Source organism: Pongo abelii, chromosome 10 (assembly GCF_028885655.2).
Source record: "Pongo abelii isolate AG06213 chromosome 10, NHGRI_mPonAbe1-v2.0_pri, whole genome shotgun sequence".
Taxonomy (NCBI): domain Eukaryota; kingdom Metazoa; phylum Chordata; class Mammalia; order Primates; family Hominidae; genus Pongo; species Pongo abelii.
Genome location: NC_071995.2, coordinates 32519890 through 32538884, shown reverse-complemented (window position 1 = coordinate 32538884; position 18995 = coordinate 32519890). Strand labels below are relative to the sequence as shown.

General features: G+C 43.5%; 1 protein-coding gene and 1 non-coding gene across 6 annotated transcripts in view; one reads left to right on the top strand and one right to left on the bottom strand.

The window, feature by feature from the left end:
• DENND5B (DENN domain containing 5B) overlaps positions 1-18995 on the top strand; it is a 191347-nt gene that overhangs the window by 164363 nt on the left and 7989 nt on the right. For all 5 annotated transcript variants that reach the window (XM_002823082.6, XM_024257191.3, XM_054527071.2 and 2 more), the window contains 4 exons: positions 2060-2181; positions 9165-9310; positions 12028-12146; positions 13430-13617. In XM_002823082.6, coding sequence (XP_002823128.3) covers positions 2060-2181; positions 9165-9310; positions 12028-12146; positions 13430-13617 — 575 coding nt within the window. The remainder of the gene's footprint in view (positions 1-2059; positions 2182-9164; positions 9311-12027; positions 12147-13429; positions 13618-18995) is intronic.
• LOC112135910 (U6 spliceosomal RNA) lies at positions 15280-15389 on the bottom strand. Its single transcript, XR_002917142.1, has one exon. It is a non-coding gene; the product is annotated as a U6 spliceosomal RNA (small nuclear RNA).

Genomic DNA, 18995 nt, shown 5'->3' with positions numbered 1-18995 from the left:
AAGCGAAGGTTGCAGTGAGCCGAGATCGCGCCACTGCACTCCATCCAGCCTGCTAACAAAGCGAGACTCTGTCTCAAAGGAAAAAAAAAAATGGCCAGGCACGGTGGCTCGTGGCTGTAATCCTAGCAGTTTGGGAGGCCGAGGCGGGTGGATCACCAGAGATCAGGAGTTCGAGACTAGCCTGACCAACATAGAGAAACCCCATCTCTACTAAAAATACAAAATTAGCCAGGCATGGTGGCACATGCCTGTAATCCCAGCTACTTGGAGGCTGAGGCAGAAGAATCACTTGAACCTGGGAGACAAGAGGTTGCAGTGAGCCAAGATCGTGCCATTGCACTCCAGCCTGGGCAATAAGAGCGAAACTGTCTCAAAAAAAAAAAAAAAAAAAAAGTGATTTATGCTCATAGTGGCCAAAGTACAAAGAGGAAAATGATAATCACTTACAATCCTGCTATATAAAGAACACTAAGTATTTCACGTTTTCTTCTGTACTTTTCTTCTATGCATGTTCTCTTATTAAGATATACTATATTTACAATTCAATATCATCCTTTTTATTAGCTTAACAGTGTACCATAAACATTTCACCGTATCACAAGAGTTTAAAATCTGAAGTCTGAATGCTTGTGTTCAAATATTGCCTTCTCTATTTAGTGTTTGAATGACCTTGGACAAGATATTTAACTTTCCTGTATCTCTCTTTTCCCCATCTGTAAAATGACACTAGGCTGGGTGTGGTGGCTCACTCCTGTAATCCCACCCAGCACTTTGAGAGGCCAAAGTGGGAGGATTGCTTGAGCCTGGGAGTTCAAGACCAGCCTGGGCAATATAGTGAGACCCCATCTCTACTAAAAATAAAAAATTAGCTGGGCATGGTAGCATGCACCTGTGGTCCCAGCAGCTTGGGAGGCTGAGGTGGGAGGCACACTCAAGCCCAGGAGGTCGAGGCTGCAATGAGCTGTTACTGCATCGCTGCACTCCAGCAACCTGGGTTACAGAACGAGACCTCATCTCAAGAAAAATAAATAAATAAATAAAAAATAAAAAGGCACTAATAGACTTACCTCACAGAGTGAGAATTAAATGTATTAATACCTATAAAACACTTGGGAAAGTGCTTAAATGTAAGCGTTTAATGAAATCTTTGCCCCATTTCATCTGTATCTTTAGGACTGAATCCTAAAAGTAAAATTGATGAGTCAAGGGGTATGATTGGTTTAAAATAATTGTTACCTGAATTGCTTTCCTGAAATTTTCAGTCTCACCAACTGTGAGAATGGCATTCATTTCTTCCTTGTCAACACTGGTCATCACTTTTAAGTCTTTATTAGTTTGATAGATAAAATAGATGCATTTTTTTTCCTTAATTATTATTTAGGTTAAAAGTGTTTTATTAATTGTTTGTATATCCATTTTTATGAATTGAAATAGAATGAATCTATTTTTTCAAGATTAAAGGTGTTTGTCTAAGAGGAGCTATTTATTTTTAGTCAAGGCTTAATGAGGGCCAGCCCCAGTGGCTCATGCCTATAATCCCAACACTTTGGGAGACTGAGGCAGGAAGATTTCTTGAGTCCAAGAGTTCAAGACCAGCCTGGGCAATATAGCGAGACCCCATCTTGGAAAAAAGACATAATGAGAAAGAAACAAAAGAAAAAAAATGGCCGGGCACGGTGGCTCACGCCTGTAATCCCAGCACTTTGGGAGGCCGAGGCAGAGGGATCACCTGAGGTCAGGAGTTTGAGACCAGCCTGGCCAACATGGTGAAACCCCATCCCTACGAAAAATACAAAAATTAGCCTGGCGTGGTGGCACATGCCTGTAATCTCAGCTACTCATGAGGCTGAGGCAGGAGAATCACTTGAACCCAGGAGGCAGAGTTTGCAGTGGGCTGAGATTGCACCATTGCACTCCAGCCTGGGCAACAAGAGAGAAACTCTGTTTGAAAAAAAAAAAAAAGACATAATGAAAAGCATGAAAAATACATGACACTACTGTCTTGTTTGTTTTTTTTTCTTTGATACTACTGTCTTGTGCTTGTCTTACCCTTTCCTAGGAAGCTTTATAAGCGATATGCTTTTCTACGTTGCGAAGAAGAAAGAGAGCAGTTTCTTTACCACCTTCTTTCTCTCAATGCTGTGGACTATTTCTGCTTCACCAGTGTGTTCACCACTATCAGTAAGTCTAGAGAATTGACTGTTAAGGGTTACTGAGGTGACTAATGGAATAAAAGCATTTATATTTTTTAAAGCAAGATATGCCATAGTACATGTGACATTGTGACATACCCCCAGATCTCTGTTTAGGAGTAAAGGATATTCCCCAAATGCTAGGAGTGCTACAGGAAACCCTTGGCTGTCAGGCTGTGGAGAATGCCTTACTGAAGAAAAGTACCTCACTGGAGATGATACCTTCTGCCAGTTCCAGCCAGCATCCCATGACTGAACAAAGGGCTGTCCCGGAGCTCACCGTGGGGGTTAGATAGATGAGGACTTCATTGAGACTGCATCAAAGCTTAACATCTTGCTTAACCAATCCTGCTTTCCTTCTCACATGTTGGTCCCAGGAGCAGCATTGTCCATGCTAATCTCTGACTCAGAGATTTCTTCCCAAGAAACCCAGTCTTTGATAGGAAATGTTACCTACAATAGATGTGAAAAGGAATGTTTTATTAAGTAAATATTTCAATATCTTAATGAAAACACATAAATTCAAAGTATCTGTGTGATAATAATAAACTTATGCAATTGGACATCATTCAACTTTGGAAGGAAATGCTGATTGGAGATTTTTTTTTTTATACAGAGTCTCACTCCATCACCCAGGCTGGAGTGCAGTGGCACGATCTCGGCTCACCGCAGCCTCTACCTCCTGGGTTCCAGGAATTCTTGTGCTTCAGCCTCATGAGTAGCTGGAATTACAGGCACGCCCCACCACACCCGGCTAATTTTTGTATTTTTAGTAGGGATGGGGTTTCACCATGTTGGCCAGGCTGGTCTCGAACTCCTGACCTCAAGTGACCCACCTGCCTCAGCCTCCCAAAGTGCTGGGATTACAGGCATGAGTCACCACGCTGGACCTGGAGATTTTGTTGTTGTTGTTGTTTTTGGTTTTTTTGAGATGGTGTCTGGCTCTGTCACCCAGGCTGGAGTGCAGTGGTGGAATCTCGGCTCACTGCAACCTCCGCCCCCTGGGATCAAGCGATTCTCCTGCCTTAGCCTCCCAAATCACACACCTGTATATAGGCGTGTGTTACCATGCCCAGCTAATTTTTTTTTAGTGGAGACAGGGTTTCACCATGTTGGCCAGGCTGGTCTCAAACTCCTGACCTCAGGTGATCCACCCGCCTCAGCCTCCCGATGTGCTAGGATTACAGGCGTGAGCCACTGAGCCTGTCTAAGAGACGTATTTTTTATAGAAAGCCGAATGATAGCATTTATTCTTTCCTTCATTGCTAATTCTTATTTGCAGTGGGACCTCTTCCTTTACTTTGGAGAATTTTTACTTGTGTCAATTAGGAATTGCATTTAGCTGCAAGTATCAGAAACTTGAAAACCAGTGGTTTACAGCATAGTAATTTCACTTACATAATAAAGGTCTCAAAGTAGGCAGTGGGCAGTGCTATCACGGACCCAGGCTCGTTGTCTTTTTCCCCTTAGACATGCTCTGTGTGTGCTAGTTACCTCATGGTTTCAACATGGCTGTTCTCAGCATACCTTCCAGCAGGAAGGAGAGAGTGCCAAGGAGGGGCAGGATCTGTGCTAGAAAGACATAATTTTCCAAAAAATCTCAATAAATATCACTAACATTTCACTGGCCAGAATTATGTAAGTTTTGGCTTTCCAATCTCTGGTAACGGCAGACAAAGGAAAAGGGAATTGGAATGGGGATTAGGCCATCCTGTAACGCCTGTCAAGTTACTATTCGTTGATTAGGTTACTACAGGTATAAGAAACTAAAAAGTTATATACAGTTTTAAAATTGGGCCGGGCATGGTGGCTCAAGCCTGTAATCCCAGCGCTTTGGGAGGCCAAGGCAGGTGGATCACAAGGTCAGGGGTTCCAGACCAGCCTGACCAACATGGTGAAACCCCGTCTCTACTAAAAATACAAAAATTAGCTGGGTGTGGTGGCGGGCGCCTGTAATCCCAGCTACTCAGGAGGCTGAGGCAGGAGAATTGCTTGAACCCGGGAGGCGGAGGTTGCAGTGAGCCGAGATTGCGCCACTGCACTCCAGCCTGGGCGACAGAGCGAGACTCCATCTCAAAATAAATAAATAAAATAAAATCGAAGAGACCAGGCACAGTGGCTCACACCTGTAATCCCAGCACCTTGGGAGGCCAAGGCGGGTGGATCACGTGAGGTCAGGAGTTTGAGACTGACCTGGCCAACATGGTGAAACCTCATCTCTACCAAAAAATACAAAAATTAGCCGGACGTGGTGGCGCACGCTTGTAGTCCCAGCTACTCAGGAGGCTGATGTGGGAGAATCACTTGAACCCAGGAGGCAGAGGTTGCAGTGAGCCAAGATCACACCACTGCCCTCCAGCCTGGGTGACAGGATGAGACTCTGTCTCTAAATAAATAAGAAGTAGCAGCAGTAGAGGATTCCTAAAATCCTTCTTATATCTGTAGATTTCTCTTCATCTGAGTAACTCTTTCAATTTGAGGAATTCTTCATGAAAGAAATTTTTAAATTTAATCATATTGCTTTTTCATACTTAAACTATGAAATCACTGTTGTGCATCTGTGGGCTTTTTGCAGCCACAGAACTACTGACCCTAAACATGCCTTTTTCTGCAGATTTTCTTATCAATGCAAGAAATGAGAAAAGCCTCTGGCACCTAAAATAAAGTCTTACACTGACCTCTTCTGCTTTCAGTTTCAAAACCCATTTGATTCTGATGATTACTAAACCATGAAAGTATGGCCTTTTCTGTGACATTTTCCTATCCTAAAGCCAAAATAAAAGGACACAAAGGGAGACTATTCACCTAACATAAAGAAAGTCTTTTATGTAAAATTAGGGAAATGAACCAATTATCTGTTTTCCTCATCTAAGAGTGCACTGAACCATGAGCTCATACTGTGAGGCTGTATCTAGGCACCTTCTTCAGTAAATGTTTTTCATCCTACTTGTAGATCTTTCAAGGAGGGCTTCTAACACCTCCTCTTATGATCAAATGGGCAGAAATTCCAAGGATAACAACAAATATGGATTCTACCCTACTTAAAAAAAAAAAAAAAAAGGCTGGGCATGGTGGCTCACACCTGTAATTCTAGCACTTTGGGAGGCAGAGGTGGCAGATCACCTGCGGTCAGGAGGTCGAGACCAGCCTGGCCAACATGGGGAAACCCTGTCTCTTCTAAAAGTACAAAAATTAGTTGGGCATGGTGGGCGCACACCTGTAATCCCAGCTACTCCAGAGACTGAGGTAGGAGAATCGCTTGAACCCTGGAGGCGGAGGTTGCAGTGAGCTGAAGTTGCCCCACTGCACTTGAGCCTAGGCATCAGAACAAGACTTCTTCTCAAAAAATAAATAAATATTGGCCGGGTGCGGTGGCTCACACCTGTAATCCCAGCACTTTGGGAGGCCTTGGTGGGTGGATCACGTGGTCAGGAGTTCAAGACCAGCCTGGCGAAGATGATAAAACCCCGTCTCTACTAAAAGTACAAAAATTAGCCGGGCACGGTGGCAAGCCACTGTAATCCCAACTACTTGGGAGGCTAAGGCAGGAGAATCACTTGAACCCGGGCGGCAGAGGTTGCAGTGAGCCGAGATTGCACCACTGCACTCCAGCCTGGGAGATGGAGTGAAACTCTGCCTCAAAAATAAATACATACATACATACATACATACATACATACATACATACATACATGGCAGGTGGCTCATGCCTGTAGTCTTAACACTTTGGGAGGCCAAGGCAGGCAGATCTCTTGAGCTTAGGAGTTTGAGACCAGTCTGGGCAACATGGCAAAACCCTGCCTCTACTAAAACTACAAAAAATAGCTGGGTGTAGTGGTGCACACCTCTGGTCCCAGCTACTGGGGAGGCTGAGGTGGGAGGATCACTTGAGCCCAGGAGGTGGAGATTGCAGTAAGCTGAGATCGTGCCACTGCACTCTACCCTGGGTGACAGAGCGAGACCCTGTCTCAAAAAAAAAAAACACTTTAAAATTTTAAAATCAGGCCAGGTGCAGTGGCTCATGCCTGGAGTCCCAGCACTTTGAGAAGCCAAGGCAAAAAGATCACTTGAGTCCAGTTCAAGACCAGCCTGGGCAAAATAGTGAGATCCTGTCTCAACAAAAGAACAATTAAAAAGTTAGCTAGGGGCCGGGCACGGTGGCTCATGCCTGTAATCCCAGCACTTTGGGAGGCCGAAGTGAGCAGATCACCTGAGGTCAGGAGTTCGAGACCATCCTGATCCACGTGATGAAACCCCATCTCTACTAAAAATACAAAAAATAGCTGGCCGTGGTGGTGTGCACCTGTAATCCAAGCTACTCAGGAGGCTGAGGCAGGAGAATCGCTTGAGCCCGGGAGGCAGAGGTTGCAGTGAGCCGAGATGATGCCATTGCACTCCAGCCTGGGCAACAAGAGCAAAACTCTGTCTCAAAAAAAAAAAAAAAAAAGTTAGCTAGGGGTCGGGCACGGTGGCTCACGCCTGGAATCCCAACACTTTGGGAGGTTAAGGCCGGTGGATCACCTGAGTTCAGGAGTTCGAGACCAGCCTGGCCAATATGTCAAAACCCCTTCTGTACTGAAAATACAAAAATTAGCCGGGCGAGGTGGCAGACGCCTGTAATCCCAGCTACTTGGGAGGCCGAAGCTGGAGAATCACTTGAATCCAGGAGGCAGAGGTTGCAGTGAGCCAAGAACGTGCCACTACACTCCAGCCTGAGCGACAAGAGTGAAACTGTAAATAAATAAATAAAGTTAGCCAGGTGTGGTAGCGTGCAACTGTAGTCCCAGCTACTGGGGAGGCTGAGATGGGAGGATTGCTTGAGACCCAGAGATCAGGGCTGCAGTGAACGCTGATTGGGCTGCCGCACTTCAGACTGGGCAACAGAGCTAGATCCTATCTCTAGAAAACCAACAAACAAAAAACTAGAAATGTATGGCTGTGATGGACAAAAATGCTTAGTGCTTAAACCATCTCCCCCCTTTTTGTTTTGAGACAGGGTCTCACTCTGTTGCCCAGGCTGGAGTGCAGTGGTGGGATCAGAGTTCACTGCATCCTTGACCTCCCTGGCTCAAGGGATCCCCCCTCCTCATCCTCCTGAGTAGCTGGGACTACAAATGTGTACCACCAGACCTGGCTAATTATTTTTTTTGTTTTGTATAGAGACAAGGTCTCACTTTGTTACCCAGGCTGGTCTTGAACTCCTGAGCGCAAGTGATCTGCCCACGTCAGCCTTCCGAGGTGCTAGGTAGGATTACAGACATAAGCCCTCGTGCCTGGCCCTGTCTGCATTTTTTTTTTTTTTTTTTTTGGAGACGGAATTTCACTCCTGTTGCCCAGGCTGGAGTGCAATGGCGCAATCTCGGCTCGCTGCAACCTCTGCCTCCTGGGTTCAAGCAATTCTCCTGCCTTAGCCTCCTGAGTAGCTGGGATTGCAGGTGTGTGCCACCACACCTGGCTAATTTTTGTATTTTTAGTAGAGACAGGGTTTCACCATGTTGGTCAGGCTGATCTCGAACTCCTGACCTTGTGATCCACCCACCTCGGCCTCCCAAAGTGCTGGGATTACAGGCCACCACATCCAGCCATTTTCTTTTTTCTTTTTTTTTTTTTTTTTTGAGACAGAGTCTCACTCTGTTGCCCAGGCTGGAATGCAGTGGTGCAACCTCGGCTCACTGCAACCTCTGCTTCCCAGGTTCAAGCGATTCTCCTGCCTCAGCTTCCCAAGTAGCTGGGATTACAGGTGCACACCACCACACCCAGCTAATTTTTTTTCATATTTTTAGTAGAGATGGGGTTTCAGCATGTTGGCCAGGCTGGTCTTGAACTCCTGACATCAAGTGATTCACCTGCCTTTACCTTCCAAAGTGCAAGTGCTGTGATTATAGTCCTGAGCCACCATGCCCGGCCCTGTCCCCATTTTTTAAAAAGAAGTGAGGGATGGGCACGGTGGCTCACGCCTCTAATCCCAGCACTTTGGGAGGCTGAGGCGGGTGGATCACCTGAGGTCAGGAGTTTGAGACCAGCCTGGCCAACATGGCAAAACCCCATCTCTACTAACAGTACAAAAATTAGCCGGGTGTGGTGGCAGGCGCCTGTAATCCCAGCTAACTCAGGAGGCTGAGGCAGGAGAATCGCTTGAACCTGGGAGGCGGAGGTTGCAGTGAGCTGAGATCACGCCACTGCACTCCAGGCTGGGCAACAGAGTGCGACTCTGTCTCAAAAAAAAAAGAAAAAAAAAGAAGGGAGGACATGCATAACGTCTAACCTCTCGTGCTTCCACATTTGAGCAAAGGACAGTGATAGGGCAGTGACATCTAGTGGTGTGTCTGTGGAAGAGCCTCCCTCGGCTCCTCTTGCACGTTGAGTCACCTTAATAGCTTTCCAAGTTGTGGTTTATAGACTTCACGATATGTCCGGAGTGGAGGTGCCATTGTTTATTATTTGTGGTTTTTGCATATTGTTCTGTAAACTTGGGACGGGAAAGTTCTGAAATGCAGTGCTTTAAAGCATTGCCCAAGAAACTCAATACTGTCCAAAAAGTCATTCACCCCTCTTTTTATATAAAACTATATCAGTAATCATGTTCATTTCTATTCAATTTTGGTACAAAATTAATTTTTAAGAAAATTTAAGCAATGAAAACACAATATACACAGTCAATGTTCACATCTTTAGGTATTCTCATACTAATGCTTGAGATTGTTCATTTAATGTTGATATATGCATCATACATACATGATGATATACATGCTGTGAAAACCACTGCTGCGAGTATTGAGACTTCTGGTTTGCAAACTAGATCTCATCTTTCTAGACTGAAAGGTTATGATCTCAACTTTTCGTGTAAGTACATCTTGATAGATCATAAAAAGCAAATTATCAATGAAAACCAACAAGAGTTCTTAATATATGTTTTGTTATAAGGAGAATTTTATTCCCGCTTTTTAATTAATTTCTGCATTTTTCTTTCAGTGATTCCATATAGGTCAGTGATCATCCCAATCAAAAAGTTGAGCAATGCAATAATCACATCAAACCCTTGGATCTGTGTATCAGGAGAGCTAGGAGACACAGGAGTAATGCAGATTCCCAAAAACCTCCTCGAAATGACCTTCGAGGTAGGTTCAGCTAATACCTTTCCTAGAAGACTGTATCACGTGTAGTTTTACAGATGATTCTGTCTGGCTTTTTCATTTTTCCTTGAATCAAATAAAATAGAGGAACACTCAAAGCGTGCAGGATCATTTTTGTGATTATATGTCTAAAGTTGTCTTAAGCAGCTTATACTAATTTGTTTTGCATTTTCATTGTTAAGCTCTATTTTTCACTTGTAATGATGTGCTTTGGGGCTTTCCAGGTCTTCTCCCATTATTTTCAGGGTCTAGCACAGATCCTAGCAAGCAGGAAATATTCAAATAAATGTTTTCCCCACAGTGGTTCTCCTCCCTACTGTAAAATGCTTTTTGCCCAAACCTGGTCATCCTTTGGCAAAAGGAGAGGAGAGCTGATATTCATGCTTATGGATTTTTATTTTTTATTTTTTTTTGAGACAGAGTCTTGCTCTTTCGCCCAGGCTGGAGTGCAGTGGTGTGATCTTCACTCATTGCAACCTCCACCTCCTGGGTTCAAGCATCTGCTTACGGGTTTTAGACCACATGATGACATTTATAGAACGATTCTATAAAAATGCCTTTTGGCCAGGCGCAGTGACTTATGCCTATAATCTCAACACTTTGGGAGACCAAGGTGAGCAGATTGCTTGAGCCCAGGAGTTTGAGACGACCAGCCTGGGCAACATGGTGAGACTCCATCTCTACAAAAAATACAAAAATTAGCTGGGCATGGTGGCATGCACCTGTAGTCCGGGTACTTGCAAGGCTGAGGTCACTTGAGCCCAGGAGACAGAGGTTGCAGTGAGCCAGGATTGTGCCACTGCACTCCAGCCTGGGTGACAGAGCGAGACTCTGTCTCAAAAAGAAAACAAAACAAACAACAACCTTTTAATATTGTAGTCAATTTTCAGTCTTACTTGGTGAAATAGTTCCATGTGGTTAAGCCTGTACACAGGTTGATCTTGGTGGAGGAAGAGGACAAATAAATGTTGTGTTTGAGGAAGGAAATGGTACTAACTGAATGTCCCATTCTCATGTTCCTTGGGGTCTGGAAATAGCAGTTTCCACTTAGAGTCATGATGCTCCCCCCGCCCCCAGGAGCCCAGTTTGGCCTTATCCATACAGTAGACTCAAAACCACCTGTATATAAAATATTAAAACCCTTGGCTTTTCTTCATCTACCAATAATGAAAGTACATTAAAACCCCCATCATTGCCATTTCTAAGCTGTCTCTCTCATGTCTACCTACTTCTTTCCATCTCTGCTGCACAACTAATTCAAGATGCCATCATCCCTAAGTTAGAGCATGGTGATGCCTTCTCACTGAGATACAAAGAATAAAGTGCTTTAAGAACTCGTAGCTCTGGCCGGGACAGTAGCTCACGCCTGTAATCCCAGCACTTTGGGAGGCCTAGGCGAGCGGATCACCTTAAGTCGGGAGTTTGAGGCCAGCCTGACCAAAGTGAAGAAACTCCGTCTCTACTAAAAACACAAAAATTAGCCGGGCATGGTGGCACATGCCTGTAATCCCAGCTTCTCGGGAGGCTGAGGCGGGAGAATCGCTTGAATCCGGGAGGTAGAGGTTGCGGTGAGCCGAGACGCGCCATTGCACTCCAGCTTGGGCAATGAGAGGGAAACTCCGTCTAAAAAAAAAAAAAAAAACTCGTAGCTCTAATGGGTACAAAAAAATAGAGTGAATAAGACCTAGTATTTGCTAGCACAGCAGGGTGACTATAGTCAAAAATAATTTAACTCTACATTTTAAAATAACAAAGTATAATTGGATTGTCACACAAATGATAAATGTTTAAGGTGACGGACACCCCATTTACCCTGATACAGTTATTAGGCATTGCATGCCTATATCAGAATATCTCAATTAATCCATAAATATACATATCTACTAGGTACCCATAAAAATTAAAAATTAAAATTAACCAAAAAAAAAAACTTACAATTCTGATGTTCTCATCCAGCACATAGTTGGGGTCAGTGATCTTTTCATTATCAAATTTTAGAAGTCAGAACTTAATTAGTATTCATTTTTACTATTCCTATTATCATTGCTTTATTTTGTACTTGTCCACAAAGGGCCAGTGAAGATAACTTACTGATAACTATGCCTTTTAAAAAATAGCTTCAAAGACTTCTAGTATATGAGGTCTGAGGTCAGTTCTGCCTTAGTATCTTATTGGAACAGAAAAATATCAACATCTCATGTACCCTATAAATACATATACCTACTGTGTGCCCACGAAAAAATTTCTAAAAAAGAATATCAGTGTCAGTGATTTTTAAAATCTATAATTGTTTTCTTGACCTCTTTGTAACGAAATCTAAATAGCATCTTTTGTCTGTTTTTAGAAATTATTCTCATCCTTCAAGGCACAAGTCACTGTCTCAGTGTTGTTTGTGGGTTCCCCAAGTAGAAGTAACTGTTCCTTCCCCAGCATTCTTCTAGCACTTTTTACATCTCTAATCTAGCACTGTGTGCAGTGCCCCTCATTTGATAGTTAATGTCCATATGTCTCCTATCTCATTATGTGGGAGCTCCCTAAGAGCAAGGAATACATGTGAATATATTTCTCTAGTGCATAGCTGAATACATTATGCAGGGTTTGTCTCTGCAGTTGTTAAATTAGATGGAACCAAAGTACCTGTAAAGCTGAGATGTAACAGGATGGGATTGGGTACTAAATAACCTAAGGTCCTGTCCCTACAGTGCCAGAACTTGGGGAAGCTGACCACTGTTCAGATTGGTCACGATAACTCAGGACTGTTAGCCAAATGGCTAGTGGATTGTGTCATGGTCAGAAATGAAATCACAGGACATACATACAGGTAAGTAAATGGCCTTGGGAACTCAGAATTCTTTAAGACTCTTCAGATAAGAAAAGGTTTAAGAATTGTAGGCCAGGCACAGTGGCTCACACCTGTAATCCCAGCACTTTGAGAGGCCAAGGCGGGTGGATCACCTGAGGTCATTAGTTTGAGACCAGCCTGACCAACATGGTGAAACCCCATCTCTACTAAATAAAAAAAATTAGCAGGGCGTGATGGTGTACGCCTGTAATCCCAGCTACTTGGGAGGCTGAGGCAGGAGAATCCCTTGAACGCAGGACGGGGAGATTGCAGTGAACCGAGATTGTGCCATTGCACTCCAGCCTGGGCAACAAGGTGAAACTCCATCTCAAAAAAAAAAAAAAAAAAAAAGAATTGTTTGAGCTCTTCCACTGCCTTCTGAATTTTAGGGTTTTTTTTTTTTTTCCAGGGGAGGGGGGCAATTTTTTTTTGTTTATGTCATACAAAATTGCCCCCCAAAAAACTTTTTCTTTTCTTTCTCTTTTTTTTTTTTTTTTTGGTCTGAGACAGAGTTTCACTCTTGTTGCCCTGGCTGGAGTGCAATGGCGCAATCTTGGCTCACTCCAACCTCTGCCTCCCAGATTCAAGCAGTTCTTGTGCTTCAGCCTCCCGAGTAGCTGGGATTACAGGTACCTGCCACCACGCCCGGCTAATTTCTGTATTTTTGGTAGAGATGGGGTTTTGCTATGTTGGCCAGGCTGGTCTCAAACTCCTAACCTCAAGTGATCCACCCACCTTGGCCTACCAAAGTGCTGGGATTACAGGCATGAGCCACCATGCTCAGCCTCAGAAAACTTTTTAAAACAACAGATGTTTGCTGCTATTGCTTAGTCCACAAGTGTTGGAAAGATTAATATAACTCTCAGAAAAAAAAGAAAATAAAAAAGAAGCCTAAAATAATTTCAGTGGGAGGAAAAGATCTCTTGGATACCACTAGTCACAGCCAACACTACTCTATGGAAACATTGTCCTCTTTTCTTCTGTGCCTGAACTCCCAAATTAATTTCTAGTTTGAAAATATTCTGACCGGGTGCAGTGGCTCACACCTGTAATCCACACACTGAGAGACTGAGATGGGAGGATCACTTGAGGCCAGGAGTTCAAGACCAGCCTGGGCAATGTAATGAGACCTTCTCTCTACAAAAAACACAAAAATTAGCCAGGTGTGGTGGTGCACACCTGTAGTCCCAACTACTCAGGGGGCTGAGCGAGAACCCTGTCTCAAAAAAAAATAATAACAAACTTGTTTTCTGTCCTACCAGATTCCCATGTGGGCGGTGGCTGGGGAAGGGCATTGATGATGGGAGCCTGGAGAGAATTCTTATTGGAGAATTGATGACATCAGCATCAGATGAAGATCTAGTAAAGCAGTGTCGGACTCCACCCCAGCAGAAGTCACCCACCACGGCTAGGAGATTGAGCATCACTTCACTGACAGGAAAAAACAACAGTAAGTTTATTTAAATTTTTCTTATGTGCTCCTATGATGTAGGCTTCATGTGACCATTTGATAGAAAACAGTTGTGTTAATGAATGTAGTGAGGAGATTTAAACAAGAAAGTTGAGGAAAATTCATAAATATTCAAAAGCGGGAAGAGTTTAGATGTTAAAATCTAATTTTTTTAAAAAAAACTGCATGCTCTGTTTTTATTAAGCTGTGGAAATATCAGTAAATATTTTACCTGAAACTTTTATTTTTTGAGACAAGGTTTCACTCTGTCACCCAGGGTAGAATGCAGTGGCACAGTCTCAGCTCACTGCAGCCTCTGCTTCCTGGGTTCAAATGATCCTCCCACCTCAGCTTTCCAAGTAGCTGGGACTACAGGCACGCAACATCACACCCGGATAATTTTTGTATTTTTGATAGACTGCCTTTCACCATGTTGCCCAGGCTGGTCTTGAACTTCTGAGCTCAAGCAATCTGCCTGCCTCAGCCTCCCAAAGTGCTGGCATTACAGGCGTGTGCCACCACACCTGGCCTTGCCTGAAACTTAAAGGAGAAATAATAATAGTTATATATTACAGTACTCCCAGATAGCCATATCTAGCCTTTTTTTGTGTGTGTGTGAGATGGAATCTCGCTGTGTCACCCAGGCTGGAGTGCAGTGGTGCAATCTCAGCTCACTGCAATCCCCGCCTCCCGGGTTCAAACAATTCTCCTGCCTCAGCCTCCCAAGTAGCTGGGATTACAGGTGCCCACCACCTCACCTGGCTAATTTTTTATATTTTTGGTAGAGACAAGGTTTCCCCATGATGGCCAGGCTGGTCTCAATCTCTTGACCTTGAGATCCACCCGCCTTAGCTTCTGAAAGTGCTGGGATTAGAGGCGTGAGCCACCGCGCCCACCCCAGTGTCTCTTATTCTAAGAGATTAAAATTTCCTTCTACCCCTTCTGTCCCAACTTTCTTCCTATGGTAAGGATGAAACAAAATACTATAAAGGAGTGAATTTTATGAATATTATACTATGTTCACATGCCATTTTTAGTAATATAGTAAACTTCTAATTTATACTAATGTAGGCTTTAATAGACTAAATTACTATGTAGGCTTTAATAGACTAGATAATGTCTCCCAAAAATATAAAATTCTAACCTCTAGAATCTGTAAATGTTGCCTTATTTGGAAAAAGGATTTTTGCAGATGTGATAGGGATCTTGAAATAGGAGATTGTCCTGGATCACATCTACGTGGACCCTAAATGCAATCATATGTATTCTTTCCCAACACTTTGGGAGGCCGAAGTGGGCAGATCACTTGAGATCAGGAGTTTGAGGCCAACCAGGCCAACATAGCAAAACCCCGTCTCTACTAAAAAAACAAAAATTAACCAGGCATGTGGTGCATGCCTGTAATCCCAGCTCCTCAGGAGGCTGAGGCATGAGGATCGCTTGAACCCAGGAGGTAGAGGTGAGGTTGCAGTGAGCCAAGCTCATGTCACTGTATTCCAGCTTGAGTGACAGAGTGACACTCTGTCTTTTTTGGGGGGTTTTTTGGTGCCAATTTTAAATAGTTTTATTTAAGACATTGCATTTTCCACTTACAATACAGTGTTTATAAAGTGCAATGTTATTTCCTTCCCCTGTGCATATGTTCCATATTCAAGTATTGAGAAAAATGTGGAATGCTTCACCAATTTGCTTGCCATCCTCGTGCAGGGGCCATGCTAATAATCTTCTGTATTGTTCCAGTTTTTTAGTATATGTGCTGCCGAAGCAAGCATTACTCTGTCTTAAAAAAAAAGAAAAGAAAAAAAAAACAAGAAATGCTGGCCGGTCATTATGCTGAGGTGGGTGGATCACCTGAGGTCAGGAGTTCGAGACCAGCCTGACCAACATGGCGAAACCCTATCTCTACTAAAAATACAAAAATTAGCCGGGCATGGTAGTGTGCGCCTGTAATCCTAGCTACTTGGGAGGCTGAGACAGGAGAATTGCTTGAACCTGAGAGGTAGAGGTTGCAGTAAGCCAATATCGTGCCACTGCACTACATGCACTACAGCCTGGGCAACAGAGTGAGACTCTGTCTCAAAAAAAAAAAAAAAAACAAAAAAACAAGGAATGCCAACAGCCACCAGAAGCTAAAAGAGGCAAGGAAGGGATTTTCCCCTAGAATTTCAAGGGAATACAGCCCTGCTGACACCTTGCTTTTTTTTTTTTTTTTGCCCAGTGATAACTAAATTTTGACTTCTGGCCCCCAGAACTGCAATAAAATGTATTTCTGTCACTTAAGCCACCAAGTTTTGTGAGTCTATTACAGCGCCACAGAAGGCAGCCACAGAACATGAATATAGGGGCAATATTTAGGGAAAAGTTACAGAAGTTTATCAGTGAAGGGACTTTTTAGCTATAGATTATAACCCAAGTAGAATAACAAAGGTACCTAATAGGTCCTTAGTTTATTAACAAAGCAGTTTCCCTAGATTATATTAGTCTCTATCCATTTGCTAGCACATGATTGTGTTTTAACTATGAGTGCAGTTTTTTTGTTTTTTGTTTTGTTTTGTTTTGTTTTTTGACTGAGTTTCGCTCTTGTTGGCCACGCTGGAGTGCAGTGGTGTGGTCTCATCTCACTGCAACCTCCACTTTCCAGGTTCAAGCAATTCTCCTGCCTCAGCCTCCCAAGTAGCTGGGATTACGGGCATGCACTGCCATGCGAGGCTAATTTTGTATTTTGGGTAGAGACAGGGTTTCACCATGTTGGCCAGGCTGGTCTTGAACTCCTGACCTCAGGTGCTCCTCCCACCTCGGCCTCCCAGAGTGCTGGGATTGCAGGCGTGAGCCACTGTGCCCAACCAATTTAAAGCACTTATAGCAACAAATATTGGTGAGGATGTGGAGTAACAGAAAGCTCATGCATTGCTAGTAGGAATACAAAATAAAAAACATCTTGGCATTTATAAAGATACATGTACACTTACCATACGCTTGGGCTCAGCAGTCTCACTCCTAGATATGTACACAAGAGAAATGAATACATATATCTACACAGACTTGTACCCAGATGTTCTTAGTGCTTTATTCATAATAGCCAAAAATGGAAACAACCCCAATATACATCAGCTGGTGAAAGGATAAACAGATAGTGATATATATCTGTTTATATATTAGATCTCTATAAAAGCAGTATAATAATAGAAAGTAGATCAGTGGTTGCCGGGAGTTAGGAGCTAAGGAAGGTAACTGAAAAGAGCACAGGATAGGCCGGGCACGGTGGGAGGCCGAGACAGGCGGATCACAAGGTCAGCAGATCGAGACCATCCTGGCTAACATGGTGAAACTCCGTCTCTACTAAAAATACAAAAAATTAGCCGGGCGTGGTGGCAGGTGCCAATAGTCCCAGCTACTCGGGAGGCTGAGGCAGGAGAATGGCGTGAACCCAGGAGGCGGAACTTGCAGTGAGACAAGATCGCGCCACTGCACTCCAGCCCGGGCGACAGAGTGAGACTCCGTCTCAAAAAAAAAAAAAAAAAAGAGCACAGGGTAACTTTTGGGGATGATGGAAATGTTCTGTATCATGATTGTGGTGGTGGTTACATGACTATCCATTTGTCAAAGCTCATCAAAATTGGTGACTTTTATTACATGGTGAATTTTAATTATGCTGATTTAAAATTTAAAAGTAGGTTTCAGCCCAATCCATCCTAATTATTATAACATCTGAGTCAGTCCAATTTCATGGGGGTATTATCTGAGAGGCTTTTATCCCCCTTTTTTTTTTTTTTTTTATCATACTTTCTTTTCTCACTCTATAAGCAGAAAAGTCTAAATGACCCAAGACTCAGAAATGGATAACAGGGTATTTTCTCACAGTATGTTATATGTAAAATGGTATTCAGAGAACTGAAAATTTTTAAAATCAGTTTTAAAATAATACTGATCAAGGCTCTTTTGGAATGGGTGACAGTTTTCAAAATAGACTTGATGTCTAAAAGAAAAAATAGAGAAAGGTAAAGGTAAAAAAATCAAACAAAAAACTACTGGGTAAAGAAACTACTAGGAACAAGAGGCCATGGTACCAGTACTTCGATTATAAGAGGTTTTCATTTTAACAGTTTTTATGCATTAGTGTAGAAAAAACCTACTTGAATTTTACTGAAAGAAATGTTAGCCGGGCGTGGTGGCTCACACCTGTAATCCCAGCACTTTGGGAGGCTGAGGTGGGCAGATCACCTGAGGTCAGGAGTTCGAGACCAGCGTGACCAATATGGTAAAACCCTGTTTCTACTAAAAATACAAAAAAATTAGCCATGCATGGTGGCCGGCACCTGTAGTCCCAGCTACACGGGAGGCTGAGGCAGGAGAACTGCTTGAACCTGGGAGGCGGAGGGTGCAGTGAGCTGAGATGGCACCACTGCACTCCAGCCTAGGAGACAGAGCGAGACTCCATCTCAAAAAAAAAAAAGAAAAAGAAATGTTCATGCAAGAAATCCTTGAGCAGTATGAATTCAGAGATTCTTAAACAGGAGGATGTATGGGTTTTCCTTTATAGCGTGTTAAGTAAATTAGAACTACAATAAAATCTGAACTATATACCTTTTCTGTTGTTACCTACTTCTGAAATGTTTACCACCTTTTTTAAAAAACAAACCATTCCTTGGGTTTGGTGGACAAAAGTGATTTAGGTCCCATTCAAGCAGCCCACCAACCTGTCCGTCAGGAAAGTGGCCTGGAAGAGCAAGTACTGGCTGGCAGAGGGAAGCAGTGCTGAGACAGATTGACTAGCCAGGAAGGGAGGGAGTTCTGGGCTTCAGGCCCAGATGCCACAGGGTACCTGGCATCTTCCCCTTATTTTAAACACAACAGCAAATCTTCAAACTCCAGGTTAGCTATCCAGAGCACGTCAAGCCTTAGTCTATGCCCACTGACAGGCTCGTAGGTAGGTAGCATAAGGGAACATTACAGGCTGGTAGGTAGGTAGCATAAGGGAACATTTCACTAACAGGCTCGTAGGTAGGTAGCATAAGGGAACATTTGAGGAGTGATGGTGGGACTTCTCAACCTTGCTTCTCATATTTGGGGGCTTGCTAGCATTTTGTGACAGGTGCCATGCTAGTTATTTACTCCTATAACTTACCAGTTTTCCCAGTGAGGTGTGTATTTTCCCTATTTTCAGTTGAGGAAACTGAAAGCTCAGAGGAAGTTAGACACTAGGCTAGGGTTATAGATTGCAGATGGTAATGCTGGGATATGAATCTAGGGATCGCTTGGATTATTTTCCATTTTGCCAGGATGCCTCCCCCTTGGCCAAACTGGCCAGAGGCAAGTTCTGTGGAGCCCCTGGCAAAGCCAGCCTGCTCTGGTGACGTATTTCCTGCCTAGGTGGACAC